This window comes from Myxocyprinus asiaticus, chromosome 29, assembly GCF_019703515.2.
Source record: "Myxocyprinus asiaticus isolate MX2 ecotype Aquarium Trade chromosome 29, UBuf_Myxa_2, whole genome shotgun sequence".
NCBI classification, from domain to species: Eukaryota; Metazoa; Chordata; class Actinopteri; order Cypriniformes; family Catostomidae; genus Myxocyprinus; species Myxocyprinus asiaticus.
Window position 1 is genome coordinate 6,212,378 of NC_059372.1, and position 22,437 is coordinate 6,234,814.

General features: G+C 36.9%; 1 protein-coding gene across 1 annotated transcript; it reads right to left on the reverse strand.

The window, feature by feature from the left end:
- Nucleotides 1–375: 375 nt before the first annotated feature.
- Nucleotides 376–21,780, reverse strand: LOC127420363 (RING finger protein 150). The gene is made up of 7 exons (XM_051662582.1): nucleotides 21,071–21,780; nucleotides 12,646–12,896; nucleotides 9,285–9,356; nucleotides 8,779–8,861; nucleotides 5,889–5,985; nucleotides 3,987–4,191; nucleotides 376–3,549 (listed from the first exon to the last, which is right to left on the reverse strand). The coding sequence occupies exons 1-7, from the start codon at nucleotides 21,612–21,614 to the stop codon at nucleotides 3,449–3,451; spliced, it is 1,353 nt and encodes a 450-aa protein (XP_051518542.1). The 5' UTR covers nucleotides 21,615–21,780; the 3' UTR covers nucleotides 376–3,448.
- Nucleotides 21,781–22,437: the final 657 nt, after the last annotated feature.

Here is a 22,437-nt window from a genome sequence, read left to right on the forward strand (position 1 = left end):
TTAGTAGAATTAGATACTGTGTGTGGTGGCACTGTATACAACATCATCATTGTGACATCAAAACCCAGATATCACACGTACATCTCCGAAATGTCTGTTTTAGATCTTTTCATCTGGAAAGCATCACAATCTAATTAACATCTGCTAAAAATCTTAAAAAGATCAGATTTACAAACATTCTACATCATAAACGTCTCAAAGACGTCCAAGAGAAAACGTCTTATAAACGTATTGCAGATGAACAAACAACCTAAAAAATACGTCTTCCAGATGTAAACACACATCAAATAGACGTCTGGGTGATGTACGTGTGCTATCAGGGAAGCAACACGTGCTGTAAAACATTGTAAATGAGAAGGACCAAGTTTACCCCAAAGAATTTACATTAAAATTTATTAATATTCAAAGCACAGTCTGACTGAAACACGTGCAAAATTTTGACCATGAAAAGGGCAGAAGCCCTGGGAACAAATCTGTACTGTATGTGAATGTTTGTGTTTATATGAGGGTGAAATCTGAGATTGTGTTAAATTCAAGGACAAGGGTTGGTCCCACTTTACATTAGGTGTCTTTAACTACTATGTACTACCATTAAAATACATACAATACAATGTATTTATTGTGTAACTACATGTTGTTCTGCAAAATTCCCAAAAGATTCACATTTGCTGCTACTGAAGTTGAGGTACGGGTAGGTTTAGTGTTAGGTGTAAGGTTAATAGTGTAACTACAGATGTAATTAAATGCAGATACTTTAAATGCAAGTACAATACAACAATGCATATGTACATTATAAGTACATTGTATCAAATGCTTAAGTACATAGTAGTTAAAGACACCTAATATAAAGTGGGTTCCAAGTGCTTATTGGTGTCCTGGGAGGTGAACTTGTGTGCATTTACGTGTGTGAATATACAAACTCGTGACTGAAATCATAATCTCAATATCAAATGAAATTCAGTCTCTAAATACATAAAGTGCATGATGGAAAACTTGGCAATTAAGGAGAAAAACAAATGGGTCTCGTATTGACAAAATTATTCTCCTATTTACAATATACAGTTAAACCAAACGAGGAAGAACAAGTTACAGGTTTAAAGCAACAGTTCACCAAAAAATGAAATTCTGTCACTATTTACTCACCCTCATGTTACTATGAACACATGAAAAACACACAAGGAGAATGTTTGAGCATACAAACACAGTTCATAGTGACCATGTCTGTTAAAGGGACAGTTCACCCAAAAATGAAAATTCTCTCATCATTTACTCACCCTCATGTCATCCCAGATGTGTATGACTTTCTTTCTTCTGCAGAACACAAACAAAGATTTTTATAAGAATATTTCAGCTCTGTTGTTCCTCACAATGCGAGTGAATAGTGGCAAGATCTTTCCAGCTCCACACACATCACAGAAAAGCAGCATAAATGTAATCCATATGGTAATCCAGTGGTAAAATCTTTGTCGTCAGAAGCTATATAATTGGTATGGGTGAGCAACAGATCAATATTTACGTCCTTTTGTACTATTCATCTTTTTACATTCTTTCACATTCTGAAGGTGCAAGAGAAAGTGGAGATTTATAGTGAAAAAAGGATTGAAATATTGATCTGTTTTTCGCCCAAAGTGATTGCATCGCTTCAGAAGATATATATTAAACCACTGGAGTCGTTATGTGATTTTTGGAGCTTACATTTCTAGGCACCATTCACATGCATTGACACATGCAAGGACTTACGGAGCTGAGATATTCTTTTACAAATCTTTGTTTGTGTTCAGCTAAAGTAAAGAAATTAATACACTTCTGGGATGGCATGAAAGTGAGTAAATGATGGGAGAATTTTCATTTTTGGGTCAACTATTCCTTTAAGCTCCTAAAAGGACAGAAAACACCATTAAAGGACCATAAAAGCAGTCCTAATGACTCGTTCACTATTTTTCATGGCATACGACAGTTTTGTGTGAGGAAAGACTGAAACTTAAGTCGTTATTCACTCCGCCGAAGCTCTAAAATCTCATTCTCCATTCCACATATTCTCATTGTGTTTGCTTACGAACCGATGACGTTTGCCATCAATGATGTTAAACCTGGTACAACACTAACCAGTGAATAGCAGTAACTTGGAATTAGAGGTCGAGCAAAAGTGGATTTTGTCGGTACCGATAACAAAGGTGGTGGGAAAGGCCGATAACCGATTAATCGGTTGATTTATAGGATGTCAGAAAAATGTCTTATTCTTTCTTTACTATGGCGGGCAAGGACAAAAGTCAGAAATGGATAAAGTCCCAGATGCAGTTTTTTGTTCAACCAAAATCCCAATAATAACCAGAAAAAAATAAAGATTTGGTGCATTACGTGGCACTTTAATGTATAAACAAGCCCAAAACACACCAGGGACTCTTATTTTGAAATGATGAAAAAACTACCAACAACTATTGACATAGATTTTTGCCGATAAACGATAGTTCATAAAGCAACTATCGGCACTAATTAATCGCTAAAACCGATATATCGGTCTACCTCTACTTGGAATACAACGCACAAGTCATATTAACCACTTTTATGACTTTTTGTCCTTTTTGGAGCTTAACAGACAGGGTCATCGTGAACTGTCGTTGTATGGAAAAGAGCTGCGTGAAGATTCTTCAAAAAAATTATGTTCGTTTTCTATGGAAAAAATAACAGCATAGGGGTTTGGAACGGCATGAGGGTGAGTAAATAATGACATAAATTTTTGGGTGCACTATCCCTTTAAATGTCCAAGCACAATTGGAGAGGGCATGTGGCATGCAATCATCACATGTCCTAGTCCACAGAATTCAAAGAGCATTTCCTAAAAAGTTCCACACTTTTTCTCCCCATTTGGATTCAACAATGTCCCAAATCACACACTCTGGTCTGACGTCTTTGGTGAGGGCCAAATCCAGAACCCGGACGTCTTCCTCCAAGAGGGCGTCTAAATACTGACACTATTTTAATACTTCACAACTCAAGCACATCAAACGCATCTGTATAGAAAAATAAACCACCTTTTTTCAGATTCAAAATAGACTTTAACGCGTTCTGTTCTCTGCGCTGGGGTCAGAGACAATGGTAATACAGGCAGCAAAAATTGCAACGGTAGGAAAGATAGGAGAGTGATGGTTGGATTGTCGAGCAGAGCAGAACGGATTGTCTGCCGATACCGAACAAGTGCTTCACACTCTAGTGGGCTCTATAATGGCCTATCGTTTAAGAGAGGGAACAGAGTTTTACCCTGTTTTTCAGAGAGATAGAAAGGAAGAAAAGATGAAAATAATGTTTTCAGGGGCAGTGAGTTATATATTGTGAGTCACTGGCCAAAATTTAAGCCCATTCAATCCTTCTAAGCCCATCACCATTGTCACCTGCTCCATTTGCTGTGGGCAACCCAAACTACATAACCATAGCATGGGGTGTGGCTAGATTAGCACTTGGGCTCTTCAGAGGGCGTGTCAATGTCCGAATGCCCTGCCCCTGTAGCAAGCGACCCCTCTGAACTGCTACTGGCTATTGGCTGTAGCTCACCTGCAGAAAATAACAAAAAATATTCAGTACGGCTGCGTTCCAATTCGCATACTATATGTACTAAATAGTATGCAAGATAATTAGTTCATCACAAATCGTAGTATGTTAAAAAATAGTATGCCAATGGTTCTCAGGTAGTAGTATACTATTTTCGGTGGAGTGTGTATCCAACTAGTGGATGCATTTTGGGCTTATATTACTATTAAAAATAATAATTATTTCTTAATTGATTTAGCTTTAGGTTTTCAAGTCAACATTAAACATTCTCAACTCATGCAATCAGGCATTCTTCTGAGTGAAACAGTAACAAGGAAAAACATATCAAGGGTTTCAATTCTATACAAACTAAGCACAAAAATGCACAAAGAAAGAAAATTATTGCAGTGAAGTGCACAAACACACTTTACAATTACATATCACAAATAACAAACCCTCACTTTGTTCAGTTGGCAAGGTGTCCTGGGACAGTGGCTCTGAGTCCAGGAGGACCTGAGGGAGACCCACCATCCTGACACCAGGGTCCCGCCCCCCGGCGACATCCCCGGTCATGACATCATCGCTCATCAACATGGCGTTGAGAGCCACGCCCCCCACAGCAAGCTCGTAGTCCAGAGGAAGTTCATTTAAACACTCCGCACTTGACTGCACAACACAATAGAATTAGCCTTAATTCATATAGCAGAGCTAATGGTCTACAGTTAAACAAGGCTGGACAAAAATGTTCACACCCAAAACTCAATGTAACAAATATTTTATCAGCATTAGAGAACCAAACACAGCCAATCGACACAAGTCCATTATTATCCCCTTAAGCTCTGAGTGTGTTTTTAAAGATTTGCTGTTTCAGTGGCATACCCAAAATTAAAGCCTTTATCTCGACAAACAAAACATGGAGGGTCAAGTGTTTGGTATCATTGTAAAGAAATCTTTTCAAAATGTTTAATGATATAGATGATGTTATTATTATTATTATTTTTTTTTTTAAATCCCACTACTTAGTAGGTCCTCGTGGTGGCGCAGTTACTCACCTCAATCTGAGTGGCGGAGGACAAGTCTCAGTTGCCTCCGCTTCTGAGACCGTCAATCCACGCATCTTATCACGTGGGTCATCATGCATGACACTGAGGAGACTCCGCATGTGGAGGCTCATGCTACTCTCCGTGATCCATGCACAGCTTACCACACGCCCCATTGAGAACGAGAACCACCAATCGTGACCACGAGGAGGTTACCCATGTGACTATACCCTCCCTAGCAACCGGGCCAATTTGGTTGCTTAGGAGACCTGGCTGGAGTCACTCAGCACAAATTATATAAATTATTATACATTCTGAGACTCTCAGCCTAAGAAATTGCTGAAAAATCTCAAACCAACTTGAGCTAAAAATGTACTTTTTTTCTTATTTTTCTAATTTAACTATATATATCTCAGGGTGTTAATAAGGTGGCTCCGAAAAACTGCTTTTGTTTTGTTCCCAATCATGACACCTGTAACTGAGTAAAATTTTGTGTTGATTCAACAAAGCAATCAAAAGTTATAGCATAAATATAGCAAAAATAATTTATCCTAGTGTCCAAAAACATCTCCAAACAAATAAAACAGAATAATTGTACATAGAACTAATTACACATGCAAACACAACAATGACTAAAGGTTTGCATAGCATGCAGACATGACTTTAGTAATGAGATTTCACAGAATGAGTTCCATTCTGTGCCATTTGAGTCATCATTGAGTCTGTGTCATGTACTTGGCGCCATCTGCTGGTGGCCATATGTAACAGTCACAAATCACATGTCTCTATGACCAGACTTTTTGCACTGATCTGAACCCAATATGATTGGTTTAGCATTCCATGATGCTACATAATTTCCTATGATGTCATCTGATCCAGGAAAGCTAATGTGTTTTTGGCCAGATTGCAAGATGCCAGATAGCCAGATAATGTGTGCACATTTTGCTTTGTTTGAAAGATAATGAGTGATATTTTATGTTCTGATTATTTTTTGTGAAGTTATAGGAAAAATCGCTGCATATGAGCAACACCTGTTCACATGAAACATAAATGTCAAAGACATATACTTAGCTATTACTCGCTATATTTTTGTCTGTAAGTAAAACAAGCTTTTGTTGATCAAGACTTTAGTTATTAATATTTTGACCATTTCTTTTATTGCGGGCCCATACGAGCTTCAAGGGTTAAACTGTCTGTATTTAACGGATGCTGTCTGGAGCTTCATGTAAAGCTCATTCTTCTCAACTCTAAGCAGGTCTAAACACATACAAAAGCTTGTGACACGCTAGCCTGACCTCTGATAAGAGAGAGAGAGACACCAACCGTAAGGCCGAGAGCTTTGAGGATGTTCATTTTGCACATGGGACACGTACGATGGTCCACCAACCACGGGTCAACACATCCTTTATGAAAGAGATGCCTGAGAGAGAGAAATAAAATAAAGGTAATATATCAGAGAGAGAGAAAATAAATATATCAACCGCGCTCTCTCAAAATGTCCTGTCTCTCTTAAGTCGGATTAATTTTAGTGAATTGGTTCGATCAGAAAGTTGTATACAATGAAACATTAAAAAAATACACCTTTTTTTCTGCAGTGAAACAAATATATGAGCTTTTCATCATTATGTTTTTGAATAAATGTAAGTGTTTAAATTAGGGCTATCGATTTAAGTCGTTAATTCAGTATGATTAATTAGATTAAAAAATAAAGTGTTAAAAAAAATTAACGTATTTAATCATGTCCCCGTACCGTAATAAGGAATATTCCTACCAACTGAGCAATTAAAGCTTAAAGTACCACCTGTTTTCAGCAGGGGGCAGTAAGCAAAACTCCAGCTATAACGTGCTGCTGTACAGACAACAAAACACACTCAGGCTTGCTTGACACTAGCGACAGTGCAAGAGTAGCTGGACGAAGCGCAATTCCGAATGCAGTTTCAAACTATGTTTAACTTGACACAGCGACCTAAAAATGCTGTGTTTATGATGTGACGCAACCAAAGTGAGAAGTAAGCCTTTAGAAAAGCCCTTATAATACATCTATGTAGAACAGATTGACGAGGTCAGTTGCAAAATTGATTGCTGTGGACTGTAAGCAATGATAGGCTAATGTTCAATGACATATATATTGCATTCTAAAGACACTTTTTACATACACTTTGTAAGTATTTGGTAGCATTGCCTTTAAATTGTTTAACTTGGGTCAAACGTTTTGGGTAGCCTTCCACAAGTTTCTCACAATAAGTTGCTGGAATTTTGGCCATTCCTCCAGACAGAACTGGTGTAACTGAGTCAGGTTTGTAGGCCTCCTTGCTCGCACATGCTTTTTCAGTTTTTCGGGCTTTGTGATGTCCACTCCAATACCTTGACTTTTTGTCCTTAAGCCATGGCTCTTAAACTACTTTCTTGCGGGGGCCAGATTATCCAGATGAAAACTTGGAAAAAAAAAGAGATACAGTAAAATGTCTTTTCTTCCATTTTGAAGTATCATCCTATTCAGTAAAGAAAAAAATAGTCCTGCAAATATTGTGAATTTGCACACAATAGCCAGTACAGGAGCCAGATTTTTGTGTAGGTAATCATTGGCAAAAAACAAACTGAGTTGGTGCTGTTCGTGATTGAGAGGGCTGACTCACAGCTGTATGGAACCAAATATAATCAGGATATTTGCAGGTTCAGTTTCACATTTCCCTTTTTCCTCCACACATAATGATGGTCATTATGGTCAAACAGTTACATTTTTGTTTCATCAGAGGACATTTCTCCCATGTGCACTTGCAAATTGTAGTCTGTCTTTTTTATGGCGGTTTTGGAGCAGTGGCTTCTTCCTTGCTGAGCAGCCTTTCAGGTTATGTCAATATAGGACTCGTTTTACTGTGGATATAGATACTTGTCTACCTGTTTCCTACAGCATCTTCACAAGGTCCTTTGCTGTTGTTCTGGGATTGATTTGCACTTTTCGCTTCAAATTACGTTCATCTCTAGGAGACAGAATGCATCTCCTTCCTGAGCGGTATGATGGCTGCGTGATCCCATGGTGTTTATACTTGCGTACTGTTGTTTGTACAGATGAATGTGGTACCTTCAGGCATTTGGAAATTGCTCCCAAGGATGAACCAGACTTCTGGAGGTCCACAATTTTTTTCTGAGGTCTTGGCGGATTTCTTTTGATTTTCCCGTGATGTCAAGCAAAGAGACACTGAGTTTGAAGGTAGGCCTTAAAATACATCCACAGGTAGACCTCCAATTCAGTACACCTCCTATCAGAAGATAATTGTCTAAAGGCTTGACATCATTTTCTGGAATTATCCAAGCTGCTTAAAGGCACAGTTAACTTAGTGAACATAAACTTCTGACCCACTGGAATTGTGATATAGTCAATTAAAAGTGAAGCTTTTGTAAATTGTTTGTAAACAATTGTTAGAAAAATTACTCATGTCATGCACAAAGTAGATGTCCTAAACGACTTGCCAAAACTAGAGTTTGCTAATATTAAATCTGTGGAGTGGTTAAAAAATTTAAAAAAAAGTTTTAATGACTTCAACCTAAGTCTATGTAAACTTCTGACTTCAACTGTATATTATATTTATAATTATTTATATATACAGTAACTATTTATAATGATTTAATTATATACTTTATTATTGTTATTGGAGGGGATTTCTCAGCAAATATTTATATATGTGATTAATTCTAATTAATTAATTAATCGGCATATCATATAATTGATTAAATAAAATATTAATCGATTGACAGCTCTAATTTGAAGTCAGCATGAAACTGCTTTGCATCCAATTTTACTTCCGTGATGTGACGTGTTTCTGAGTGAAACAGGTGGGACAGGATATGACAATGTCCATCAGGAATTGTTTGAATGGTGAAAAGTGTCTCTATACAGTATGACAGATGGTTGAAAAATAAGAGGGCTTGGTGATGTAAGCCAAAAAGGAAAGTCATTTCAAAGACATTTTTTCCTTTAGAATAATGTGCACTGATGACTTGTGCACAATAAGATCAGGAACGTGTATTAATAAAGTAAAGGGGCTCAATTATGATTTCCTGTTGACTTTAAGTAGTTAGCTACTTTGTTACTAACTTGTGACTCTAACTTCTTTTTCAAAAGGTTTGATCTTTAGCTTAGCTATTTAAAATGACAAGTAGCTCTAGCTTGGTTTTCATTTTAAAGTAGTTTCTTCAACACTGGTGTGTTTACCTGCAGGGTAAGATTCTCACTACGTCATTTGGTTTATAACCCTCGATACACACGGCACAGTTATCAAAATCACTCTCCGTTTCCTGAAGAGAAAAAGTCAAACACGCATTATGTTATAAAGACAGAACAAAGAGTATAACATTTAATACCATAGAAATCAATAAAAACAATGATATTGGAAGTTTAAAAGGCTCAAACCTTAGCAAAACATATTTATTCAGCATTTAGCAACTTGGTGGGGACATTGTCTCTCATTTTATATGCAAAGAAATTAGCTAAATAAAACATTTATGTATTGAAGTCTTAAAGGTACAGTACCAAAACAGTGTTTAACTGTAAGAGTAAGAGAGAGAGAGAGAGAGAGAGAGAGAGAGAGAGAGGATAGAAAATAGTCATAAAAAACCTTGACTTATTTCATGTGGACTTTTTAATGTTGAAACATTTTTATGACCCCTTTAAACAATATTTAATGCTTAAACTTATAAAGCGATATACTGTTTGTTTACCTGATCGCCTTTCCTGATGGTTCTCACTTGTAACTGGCTGATGGCTTTTTTGGCCGCATCCCCCAATCTCCTCTGACCAATTAGACAACAAAGCACACACAATATTAAATCAAGAGTATGTAAAATTTTAAACCATATAATATTTTATATTTTATTTACAGTGGCAAGAAAAAGTATGTGAACCCTTTGGAATTACCTGTATAAATTTGTCTTAAAATCTGGTTTGATCTTCATTTAAGTTACAATAATGAACAAACACAATCTGTTTTAACTAATAACACACAAATTATTGTATTGTTCTTGTACATATCGAATACATCATTCAAACATTCACAGTGTAGGTTGGAAAAAGTATGTAAACCCCTAAGGACATGACATCAACAAAAAGCTAATTAGAGTCACGAGTTGGCAAACCTGGCATTGAATTAAAGAAACAAGATTGGAGGTGTGGGTTACCGCTACTTTGACTTATAAAAAGCACTCAAACATCTTGAGTTTGCTATTTACAAGCATCATTTGCTGATGTGGACCATGCCTCGCAAAAAAAAAAAGAGATCTCAGAAGCAGCTGTGGCATTTCACAAAAACTAGCGTATGGCAAAAAAAACCCTCGGATAACGAGTGGCGCAACCCGTTAAAACAGGCGAATATAGCGATAACGATCGATATTTGTTCTTAAAGGGGATCTCTACGTGTGAAGTTATGAACATTCTTTCCTTTATCACTTGCATTTCCCAAAATTGCACTTTGCAAGTGCTTCATAAGAGCACTTTATTTTCTGAAGTCCCTGTGTGAGTGCTGAAATGTGACCGTGTAGTGTTTCTCATCATTGTAATTTTTTTATAGCTTGGTGTACCAAGCTGGGAAAGGTTTAAAGTAATTATCTTAAACTAATTAACTAAACATATTTTTGTTATTATTATTGTACAATCAGTACAGTACGATCTATTATTTTTACACAATCAATGCTTTGTTCATCATAAGTAAGTTTTCAGCATTTCATTTACACAAATATGTTTACCGATGTTGGCAGTGGGCCAATATAAAACATCTCAATTCCCTCTGAATTTAATTTGTAATTCAATCATGTGGCCACTTTGGTCCTGCACACAAATATGTGTCAGTAATTTACTGATTTATGCTATTGGATTTTTTTTCTTCTTTTTTTCATTTATTTATTTTATGCCTTAATTTTAAACTATATATTATTATATATTAGATAAAAAGAACTTAGGCCTATGTAGGTAAGTAGACCTTTATAATTAAGTTCTACTTAAATATAAATACAATTAAAATTTTAATTATAATGGTCACATTGTATACGTCTGCATAAAGTGCATAAAGTGTAAGACATTAACTGTATTGCATTGTATGAGGTGTAATTTCGCGATTGTCCTGCAGGTGTCTGCATAAGTCAGATACAGTATGTCCTTCCTCCAGAACACTAGATCTAAGACCATTTTCAAGTACTTAAATTACGATGCTTATGGGAAACCATAATCCCATAATTCTAAGATGATTCATACGGTCGTTTCTATGGTATAATTGGGTTTATAATGCTTTGGAGAAACGAGGCTGACACAGACTGAAGTGATGAGCAAACTGCATCTTAATGAGGCATATATTTTTTCGGATTTATCTGCATGCAAGGGCATGGCAACTACCGTACTCTGCCATACGCAAATGCCGCCCCTGCTCAGAAGAACTACGATCCAGAATTGTTGCTTTGCATAAAGCTGGAAAGGGTTACAAAGTTATCTTGAAGAGTTCAGATTTTCATCTGTCCACAGTTAGACAAACTGTCTATAAATGGAGATGATTTAGTACTGTGGGTACTCTCCCTAGAAGTGGCCGTCCAGCCAAGATGACTCAAAGGGCACACCGCAGAATGCTCAATGAGGTAAAAAAGAACCCTAGAGTGACAGATTAACAGGAACTGGTTAACATCTCTGTTCATGAGACTACTATACAGAAAACACTAAACAGGCATGATGTCCATGGCAGGACATCATGAAGGAAGCTGCTGCTTTCCAACAAAAACATTGATGTGCACCTGAAGTTTGCCAAAGACCACCTTGACACTCCACAACGCTATTGGGAAAATATTTTGTGGACTGATGAAACTAAGGTTGAATTGTTTGTGAAAAACACACAGCACTACGTATGACATAAAAAGGGCACCGTATACCAACATGAAAACATCATCCCAACGGTGGAGTACGGTAGAGGGAGCATCATGATTTGGGGCTGCTTTGCTGCTTCGGGGGCCTGGACCGCTTGCCATCATCGAGGGAAAAATGAATTCCCAAGTTTATCAAGATATCCTACAGGATAATGTCAGGGTTGCTGTGCGCCAGCTGAAGTTCAGTAGAAGTTGGGTGATGCAGCAGGACAATGACCCTAAACATCGAAGTAAATCCACTACAGAATGGCTTCAAAAAAATGGAGTGGCCCAGTCAGAGCCCAAACCTTAACCCAATAGAGATGTTGTGGAATGACCTCAAGAGAGCCGTTCACACCAGACATCCTAAGAATATGGCTGAGCTGAAACAGTTCTGTAAGGAAGAATGGTCCAAAAATCCTTTAAGTTTAATGGGATGTGTTCTATAAAGACATGAAAGATTATAGTTTTTTGTAAGTTGTTAGCTTAAGCACATTGTGTTTGTCTATATTTGTGACTTTGATGAAGATGAGATCACATTTCATGACCAATTAATTGCCATTGTATTTTGCTTTGTGGAAAATTCATAAAGCTCTTATGCAGCTTCCACAGGGCAGCACTAAAATACAAAATGCAATTTTATGTAATCACCATTATTTTCTTACACATTCTGTAAGGGGTGTGTAAATGTATCAGCAGAACTCTATTTCCTTGTATTTAAATCTTTTATCTCCTAGATCTGTCTCTCTTTGTTCCTCATTTATAATAATTAAAGACTGTGTGCAGTAATGGAGGACTCAGTTGCCTTCAGGCTGCAGATGTTTTCCTGTGATGAAAGTCTTCCTTTGGCCTTTTTGGGGACTTATTCCACCAGAAACACACATTAAAACACACTACCAGAAACAAGCAATAACAGTGGCAGGGTGAAGATTTTTTGGAGGGGACCATTTTCAGCAAACAGCGACTTAAACTTCGGTCTTTTCCTCACAATAAGCGATCGAAAGGCTATGTTTATGGTGCTTTTGTTGTCATTTTTGGTGCACAACATTCACCTTTATTGTATGAAAGAGAGCAACCTGGACATTCAGCCAAATAACTTTATGTTCCATGTAAGGAAGAACGAAATAAAGGTGAGTAAATGATGACAGCGTTTTCTCATTTTTGAGTGAACGATTCCTTTCAGCTCTGTGTGTTTGTGTACCTGGTTGCGGTCCCTGGCATTGGCGTATCTGAACCGCTGGATGTAGTAAAATACGAGCCAGGCCAGCGAGATGATCATGAGGACGATGAAGGAGATGGAGACGAACACCACAGAGGTGCGGCTGACATATTTCTGGAGGTTTCGTGTTCCTATGGTGATGTGCATGTGAACGGTGATGTTCCTCTCCATGAGTAGAACCAATTCACGGCCCTTCGGCTCTGGAATCATGATGGTGACCACATCACTTATGCCTGAAAGAGAAATCAACACTCAACCAGTGCTCAACCTTGGCACACTGAGAAAGACAGTCTCATTAAAAGCAGAAATTCTTGAAAAAAATTAATAAGAAATAAGTAGTAAAACAATTTTTATTTTAAAATATGTTTCATATTTGAAAAAACTTTTTCCACCAAATCAAAGTCATGTGGTGTAATCAACATGTGGGTAGCAATGCATATAACAGAGAGGACCGTTTTAGACCCTAAGGGCTATTTGTGACGATTAAAAAAATATATTATTTTGTCATATCGTTAAATATCAATATTTTCAATATTTATATGAAAAGCCAAATTTTGTTCAGGTCATTTGGTGTAACCCTGAGAAAACTTTCTTGACCCAAAAATACTTCAAATTCACACTGAATTTGTTTTTACATAAATTTACATGATTTAATCATGTACATCAGTTCAACAAGAATTAAGTTACATCAACATATTTTTTCCTCTTGGTTTAGCTCATTAATTCTTTGACAGAAAACTCAATTTCACGTAATTTCAACATAATGGAATTAAGTTATTCTTAAATGACCCAATTAAGTAACCTGAAAGTGATTTTATATGTGTCCCTGACATGATTCATTTCCTCAGTTTTACATCTTTGTCACATTACTGATTTGATAAATGCTAAGTAGTATTTGCCGCTTGAGTAAAGCAACACACAGCATTTTGTTTGTGTATCCTCAACTGAAGCAAAAGCTCCACTCTTCACCACAATGGTAACCAGCGTAACAGAATCAGTTCTAAATCCCAAAATAACAACATTAAATCTCCCCCTTTTCTCATCTTGCTCAAAAATCCATAAAATAACACTTCATTTCAACATTTTTACTTTCCGCATCAAGTCCCATGCAAAACATGCTGGGAACTTCAAATCCCCTTTGACCACGATGTTAAACATACTTGATTGGTTCACATTCACTCTTCATAATGTAATCTAGTAGAGTGCACATTTTAGAGAATTACATTAATCGAAAACAAAGAAAACAAGTTTAGAAGAAAAGAAAATTTTGTAATTTTAAAATAATATGATTTAGTAAAATGGACAACCTGCGTTTTCCCGTTTTATTTATTTATTTTTTTTTCAGTGCACCTTGAAAAATATATTTGAAAACTTTTTTTAAATTAATGATTAAGTTGTGTACCCTCATGTATTAAAGGTGCAAGGAGAGTATTCTTTATACCTTTTACTTGGTTACACCACATGACATTTTTAAAGTTATTAAATCAATTTTTTGTAGAAAATGCTATAAATGTTTTTCAAAAATGTGTGAAACCAACTGACACAAAGATTACATTCCTACGAACTTGAAGTGTTTTAAACTAGATTTTTAAGATATCTCATTTTTAATCTCCTCACCGTATTTGTCAATGACCAGAAAAACATTACAACGGTATATAACATTTTAATTAAAATATAATTTATAAAAAAAAACTTGCAAATGTTTTTTGAACTACAATTTTTCAATGATACTGATTTAAAGCAGATGTATGTAACTTTTTCGGTGTTAAAATACTTTTTTCTATCCTAGCTTAATATTCAGAGACAACGATAAGTTAACCATTCATAGTTTAATTTTCTTGAAAACTGTAAACACTGTGACTATGAACATTTCTGTGTTTGTTTTGAGCAACCCGCTTAAACCCGCCCCAACAACGTTGCTCAACCAATGCCATAAGTTGGGGGCGGGACTATCTGACAGTTTAAACACAGCAGAAGGAGTTATATTCAGAAAGCTGTTTTAAAATCATTGTTTATTTTTGCAATTCCCTTTGGTAGCGCTAGTGTCGCAGAAATGACATACTTCAGCTTTAAGTTGTACAAAAGCTAGTAATGCAAGTAATGATAACTTCAGTTCCATAAGTGAGTTAAATGTTGATTCAGTAACCTCTTTGACTGATTCAGAGTCATTCAGTGAAGATTTTGTCAAACTGATTCAAACTGGCAATTCAAACGTTTTTTTAAATTCTCATAAAATACTATGCGAGTAATATTTTTTTGTACAGTCAACTCAAGGCGCCTGAGCAGACGATGCGCACAAACGCACAGCCCGCATGTCCAGAAAAACAAGGCCTCCAAGGACAGTCCGCGCGTACTGTGCGATGATAAAATCAGCTTTATGCGCATGGCGCGCAAGACGTTCCAGCACACGAAAAACCGAAGTATACTTTGGCCTTTAGATGACCAATGAACAATTGATGAACCACCTGATGCATTTAAAAATTAATAATTTTAATATAAACTTGGCAAGAACTTTCCATTAACCACAAGTTCCAATCTAATTGGGTCATTTCTACGTAACTGTCAGGAATCTAGGCTTTTGTCAGTCTGCAATGTCAATTTTTTTGCTTTTGTACTACTGTTTACAGAGACTGTCACATCATCATTTAATAAACTACTGCTTTATGGTATCATTAACTTTGCAACTTTTTTCACGGACAAAGTGACTACCATTAGCAGCCAATTCTTCACACCACAAACCAACAAACACCCACCACCAGTGCACATCCCCATGCTCCCCTCGTTCTCCCCACTCTCTGAGGATGAAGTCTCCAAACTTCTCCTCTTCAGCCACCCTACTATCTCCCCCCTCGATCCTATTCCCTCCCATCTCCTCCAAGCCATTTCTCCTTCACTCTTTCCTGCGCTCACACACAGGCACATTTCCCACTACATTTAAGCAGGCTCGAGTAACCCCACTTCTTAAGAGACCCACACTAGACCCTGCACTCCTAGAAAATTACAGACCGGTCTCCCTCTTCCCATTCATAGCAAAAACACTTGAACGAATTGTGTTCAATCAAGTCTTCTTTTTTCTGGCATAGATCAACCTTCTAGACGTCAACCAGTCCGGCTTCAGAAGTGGACACTCAACTGAGACTGCCTTGCTGTCTGTTACTTAAGCTCTGAGGCTGGCAACAGCAGCATCTAAATCGTCTGTCCTCATTCTACTGGACCTGTCTGCTGCTTTCGACACTGTCAACCACCATATCCTCCTTTCAACTCTCACAGCAATGGACATCACAGGAAACGCGCTGAGCTGGTTTGAGTCCTACCTCACAAGTAGGTCCTTCAAGGTGTCTTGGAGAGGAGTGGTGTCCAAGTCTCACTAACTAGTTTCTGGGGTACCTCAGGGTTCAGTGCTTGGGCCCCTCCTCTTCTCCATTTACATGTCATTAAGGCACATGCATTTTCCTATTATTGCTATGACGATAACACACAACTCTATCTCTCAACCTGACAATTCTACGGTTGCTACACGGATCTCAGCCTGCCTGGCGAACATTTCGTGTTGGATGAAAGAACACCACCTCCAACATAACCCAGCAAAGACGGAACTTCTCCTTTTTACAGCCAGCCCAGCAGTACTTCATAGCTTTTCCATCTTACTAGACTCATCTACAATTACACTATCCAGGACAGCCAGAAATCTTGTGGTTGTGTTTGATGATCAGTTGAACTTCACAGACCACATTGCGAGAAGAGCCCGATCATGCAGATTTGCATTGTATAACATTAGGAAGATCAGACCCTTCCTCTCTGAGCATGAACTCCTTGTCCAGGCTCTTGTTATATCTAGACTGGATTACTATAATGTTCTTCTGGCAGGACTTCCTGCATGTATAGTCAAACCCCTGCAACTGATCCAGAACGCAGCGGCACGATTGGTCTTTAACGAGACCAAGGAAGCGCACGTCAAGTCACTTTTCATCAAACTGCACTGGTTGTCAGTGGTTGCTCGCATCAAATTCAAGGTATTGATACTTGCTTACAGAACAACCACTGAATCTGCACCCCCTATCTTTATTCACTACTTCAAGTTTATGCGCCCTCCAGGAGCTTAAGATCAGCGGGTGAGTGGCATCTCATGGTACCATCTCACAAAGGCACAAAATCACTTTCCCAGACCTTCACTTCATCCATTCCTCGCAGGTAAAATGACCTTCCAAACCCCACCTGAGCAGCAGATTCTCTAGCCACCTTCAAGAAACATCTAAAGACACATCTCTTTCGCGAGCACTTGACTTGTCTTTCTTCTCAACTAAAAAAAAATAATAATAAAAAATTCTTGTTCACCACTCTCTCACCTTCCTATCTACTTGTGCTTCTCTAAGCAATTTGTAACTTTGTATAATAGCACTTCTCTTATTTCTGCTTCCTTAGGATGAATTGCTTCTCTTGTACTCCTCATTTGTAAGTTGCTTTGGATAAAACTGTCTGCTAAATGAATACATTTAAATGTAAATTAATTTCAGATTTACCTGCCACTAAAAGTCACGAAAGAAAGGGACATTGAAATTCTATCAGCAAATACATAAGCAATAAATACATTTAAACTTTAGAAGGAAAACCTTACAACTTTACATACATTTCAAACAAGACACCAGACTAGAGAGATTGAAAGTAAAACAGAGATAGATAGAAAGAAAAAGGCAGAGAGAGATAGAGGTCATACATCAAAAGAGAAACAGAAATATTTAGGTAGAACAAAGAGAGGAACTAAATGAGCAACATTTTTACAGTGAGACGAAACAGATCGAGTCGGTAGGTAAAGAGATCACAGCGACTGTTTCCACTGTGAGGTGTGTGGAATGAACAGAATGCTGATTTGACCGTTCTAGTCAAGCCTGAATATCAAGCTTCTCTCATTCATGACATCCAGGTGTGTTCTCACATCTGGAAGTCATGAATGAGAGAAACTTGATGTTCAGGCTCGACTAGAACGGTCAAATCAGCATTCTGTTCAAACACAGCTGGGGCACTGGAAATTCTGGTCTGAAATACTCCAACCACACCTCTGACCCCCATAAAACCATCAGGCACACTGTGAAGGTACCAAAACAAACCTTAAAATCCTTTCCTGAAGCATGCAACTTTTCAGGACTCTTTAAATATACTTATTAAACAAATGAAATTGGCAAACACTCATGCATGTCTTAGTGACATTTCAGTCCCATGCTACTTGTTTTACATGTTACTATATTTAATTTACCAAAGTAATGACAATAAACACAAAAAACTTTCACATTTACACATTGTTTACATTAATACGATTCATTGTAACATGAACCCTGTACTGTAAAGGGTCTTTAAGCAACACAGTATAGTTTGAAACACAGCAACAGGTGATAATCCAACCTTTAGCAGCCTTTGTTTGCATCAGACGTTTCTGAGCAACTGCTCGTAATCTTCACTATAAAGTAAAACCGCCCTTATTTTTGTACACACTACACCAGTATATATTCATTCTCCATATACATTCACCATTACACAAAACCACATGCACTTACCACCATGCACAACCATATATGCTCCATTCACCATCATACATAACCAGGTGCATTAATGCATTTACCATCACTTATGAACTGATATAAATTAATGCATTTACCATCACTTTTAACCAGATATGCATTAATGCATTCACCAGCATTTATAACCAGATATGCATTAATGCATTTACCATCATTTATAACCAGATATAAATTAATGCATTTACCATCACACATAACCAGATATAAATTAATGCATTTACCAGCATTTATAACCAGATATGCATTAATGCATTCACCATCACACATAACCAGATATGCATTAATGCATTCACCATCATTTACAACCAGATATGCATTAATGCATTTACCATCACACATAACCAGATATAAATTAATGCATTTACCAGCATTTATAACCAGATATGCCTTAATGCATTCACTATCATTTATAAACAGATATGCATTAATGCATTTACCATCATGTATAACCAGATATGCATTAATGCATTTACCATCACACATAACCAGATATGCATTAATGCATTCACCATCATTTATAACCAGATATGCATTAATGCATTTACCATCACACGTAACCAGATATGCATTAATGCATTCACCATCATTTATAACCAGATATGCATTAATGCATTTAACATCACACATAACCAGATATAAATTAACGCATTTACCAGCATTTATAACCAGATATGCCTTAATACATTCACCATCATTTACAACCAGATATGCATTTATGCATTTACCAGCATTTATAACCAGATATGCATTAATGCATTTACCATCACACATAACCAGATATGCATTAATGCATTCACCATCATTTATAACCAGATATGCATTAATGCATTCACCATCATTTATAACAGATATGCATTAATGCATTTACCATCACACGTAACCAGATATGCATTAATGCATTCACCATCATTTATAACCAGATATGCATTAATGCATTTACCATCACACGTAACCAGATATGCATTAATGCATTCACCATCATTTATAACCAGATAAGCCTTAATGCATTTACCATCATTTATAACCAAATATGCAATAATCCATTTATTACCATTTATAAACAGATATGCATTAATGCATTTACCATACACATAACCAGATATGCATTAATGCATTTACCATCACACATAACCAGATATGCATGAATGCATTCACCATCATTTATAACCAGATATGCATTAATGCATTTACCATCACACATAACCAGATATGCATGAATGCATTCACCATCATTTATAACCAGATATGCATTAATGCATTCACCACCACACATAACCATATATGCATTAATGCATTCACCATCATTTATAACCAGATAAGCATTAATGCATTTAACATCACACATAACCAGATATGCATTAATGCATTCACCATCATTTATTACCAGATATGCATTAATGCATTTAACATCACACATAACCAGATATAAATTAACGCATTTACCAGCATTTATAACCAGATATGCCTTAATACATTCACCATCATTTACAACCAGATATGCATTTATGCATTTACCAGCATTTATAACCAGATATGCATTAATGCATTTACCATCACACATAACCAGATATGCATTAATGCATTTAATCACACATAACCAGATATGCATTAATGCATTTACCATCACACATATCCAGATATGCATTAATGCATTTACCATCACACGTAACCAGATATGCATTAATGCATTCACCATCATTTATAACCAGATATGCATTAATGCATTTACCATCACACATAACCAGATATGCATTAATGCATTCACCATCATTTATAACCAGATAAGCATTAATGCATTTACCATCATTTATAACCAGATATGCAATAATCAATTTATTACCATTTATAAACAGATATGCATTAATGCATTTACCATCACACATAACCAGATATGCATTAATGCATTTACCATCACACATAACCAGATATGCATTAATGCATTCACCATCATTTATAACCAGATATGCATTAATGCATTTACCATCACACATAACCAGATATGCATTAATGCATTCACCATCATTTATAACCAGATAAGCATTAATGCATTTACCATCATTTATAACCAGATATGCATTAATCAATTTATTACCATTTATAAACAGATATGCTTTAATGCATTTACCAGCATTTATAACCAGATATGCATTAATGCATTTACCATCACACAGAACCAGATATGCATTAATGCATTTACCAGCATTTATAACCAGATATGCATTAATGCATTTACCATCACACGTAACCAGATAAGCATTAATGCATTTACCATCATTTATAACCAGATAAGCATTAATGCATTTACCATCATTTATAACCAGATATGCATTAATGCATTCACCATCATTTATAACCAGATAAGCATTAATGCATTTACAATCATTTATAACCAGATATGCAATAATCCATTTACTACCATTTATAAACAAATATGCATGAATGCATTTGCCAGCATGTATAACAAGATAAGCATTTATGTATTCACCATCATTCATAATTACATGTGGAATAATGCATACACCATCACTCATAGCCAGATATGTAACAGATATATAACAAGATGTGTAAACTGTGTTATGTGTAAATCAGATGTTTACTGTAATTGTCATGACTGCTATGTTGCTCGGAACTGCACTCAAGACTTTCACCCACTGATGCATTTGTGTATATAGTTGAGTGACAATAAAGGGATTTGATTTTTGATTTGATATGCATATAGCTTTCCATCACACATAAACACACATGCATTCATGCATTCACCGTCACACACAACCAGAACTAATATATGCAGTACCAACACACACATTCATGTACCATAACTGGTATGCAATCACCTGGATGCGGCATGGTTATTGTCTCATTAGGGTTGGGAGACCCTACATTGAAGATGACCACAGCTGATGCGTTGTGTCCAACGGCGTGTCTGATTTTATCTTTGAACGTGCAGTTCCCCGTGCCGATGAGCGCAATCCACGCGCCGTGTCCGCGCGGCGTAAATCTGGTGTTCGGGTCGCACGCGTGTCTGTCCTGCGTCGCAGCGGGCATCGCCAACACGCCTCTGGCCTCACGTTTGAGCGAGTGCTCCCCATAACGGCCGCACTCCGTTTTTTCCGTCCGGACCTCGGCCGTGTCCGGATCCACGTACGTGATGTTGACGAACGCCGTGTACCATTCCTCTTTCTCCGCCACCGTGAAGTCCAAACACAGCAGATGCACGAAACAGAAGGACAGCAACCAGGTGGACAGAGCCAAACTACGACACGTCCGGATCACAGACGCCATAATATTATATATTATTGTTGTTATAATGATGATTATCGAGGCCGTGTGTCGCGCGTTCACTCCATAATCTCTCTTTGTGCGTCTCGACCGCGTCATGCGTCCCAATATTCGATAATCATGATCGATTTATATAAAACGACAAACTTAAACGCCCCAGTAGTTTGTTTAATAAAGTCTAATGCCTGTTGCATGCATGAGAAACGCTTTGGTCGGGTGTAAACGCGAGATGGAGCGGCGCGACGGTGGCATGGTGACCGATGTTTACGGCTCTCAGCTGCTATAGAAAAATCCCGAGCGCAAAATCAACAAACAGCGGCCACTAGCGGCGGAGCGATGATCTGAGCGTGACCACTAAGGGACTGTCGGAAAATTACACAATTTTGTTTAAGTGTTGCCTATTCTCACTTCTCTCCGTTTCGTAATTAACTTTTCTGTAAGCACTGTGATTTGAAATAAATATATGTACTCCATACTAATAATACTCAGTATTAACAGAGTATTATAAAGTATAATAAATGTGTAATAATGCATAATAAAGTATTTCTATTTGATGTATTTTATTTAATTATTTATTTTAATATATATGTTGTTCAATAAAAAATATAATTGTATGAAGATGATTTACATTACTGTAGTACAATCATTTATTTGCATTATAATATTATTTTTTTTGGGGGGGGAGGGGAGGAATGTGCTTAAAATAAAATGTCACAATGCAAAAATCTTAATAGTTATCTTAATAGGCATCATTTTCATTACGCAAAATATCATCTTTTATATTTTTCTTATGATTTTTGGGGAGATATATGACAGACGTTTTCAAGAGATTCACTAATCACTTAGGGACTGTCAGAAAATTCCAAACATTGTTAAAAAGCAACAGTTTTGAGATCAAGTATTATTTTCAAGTACTTTTCTC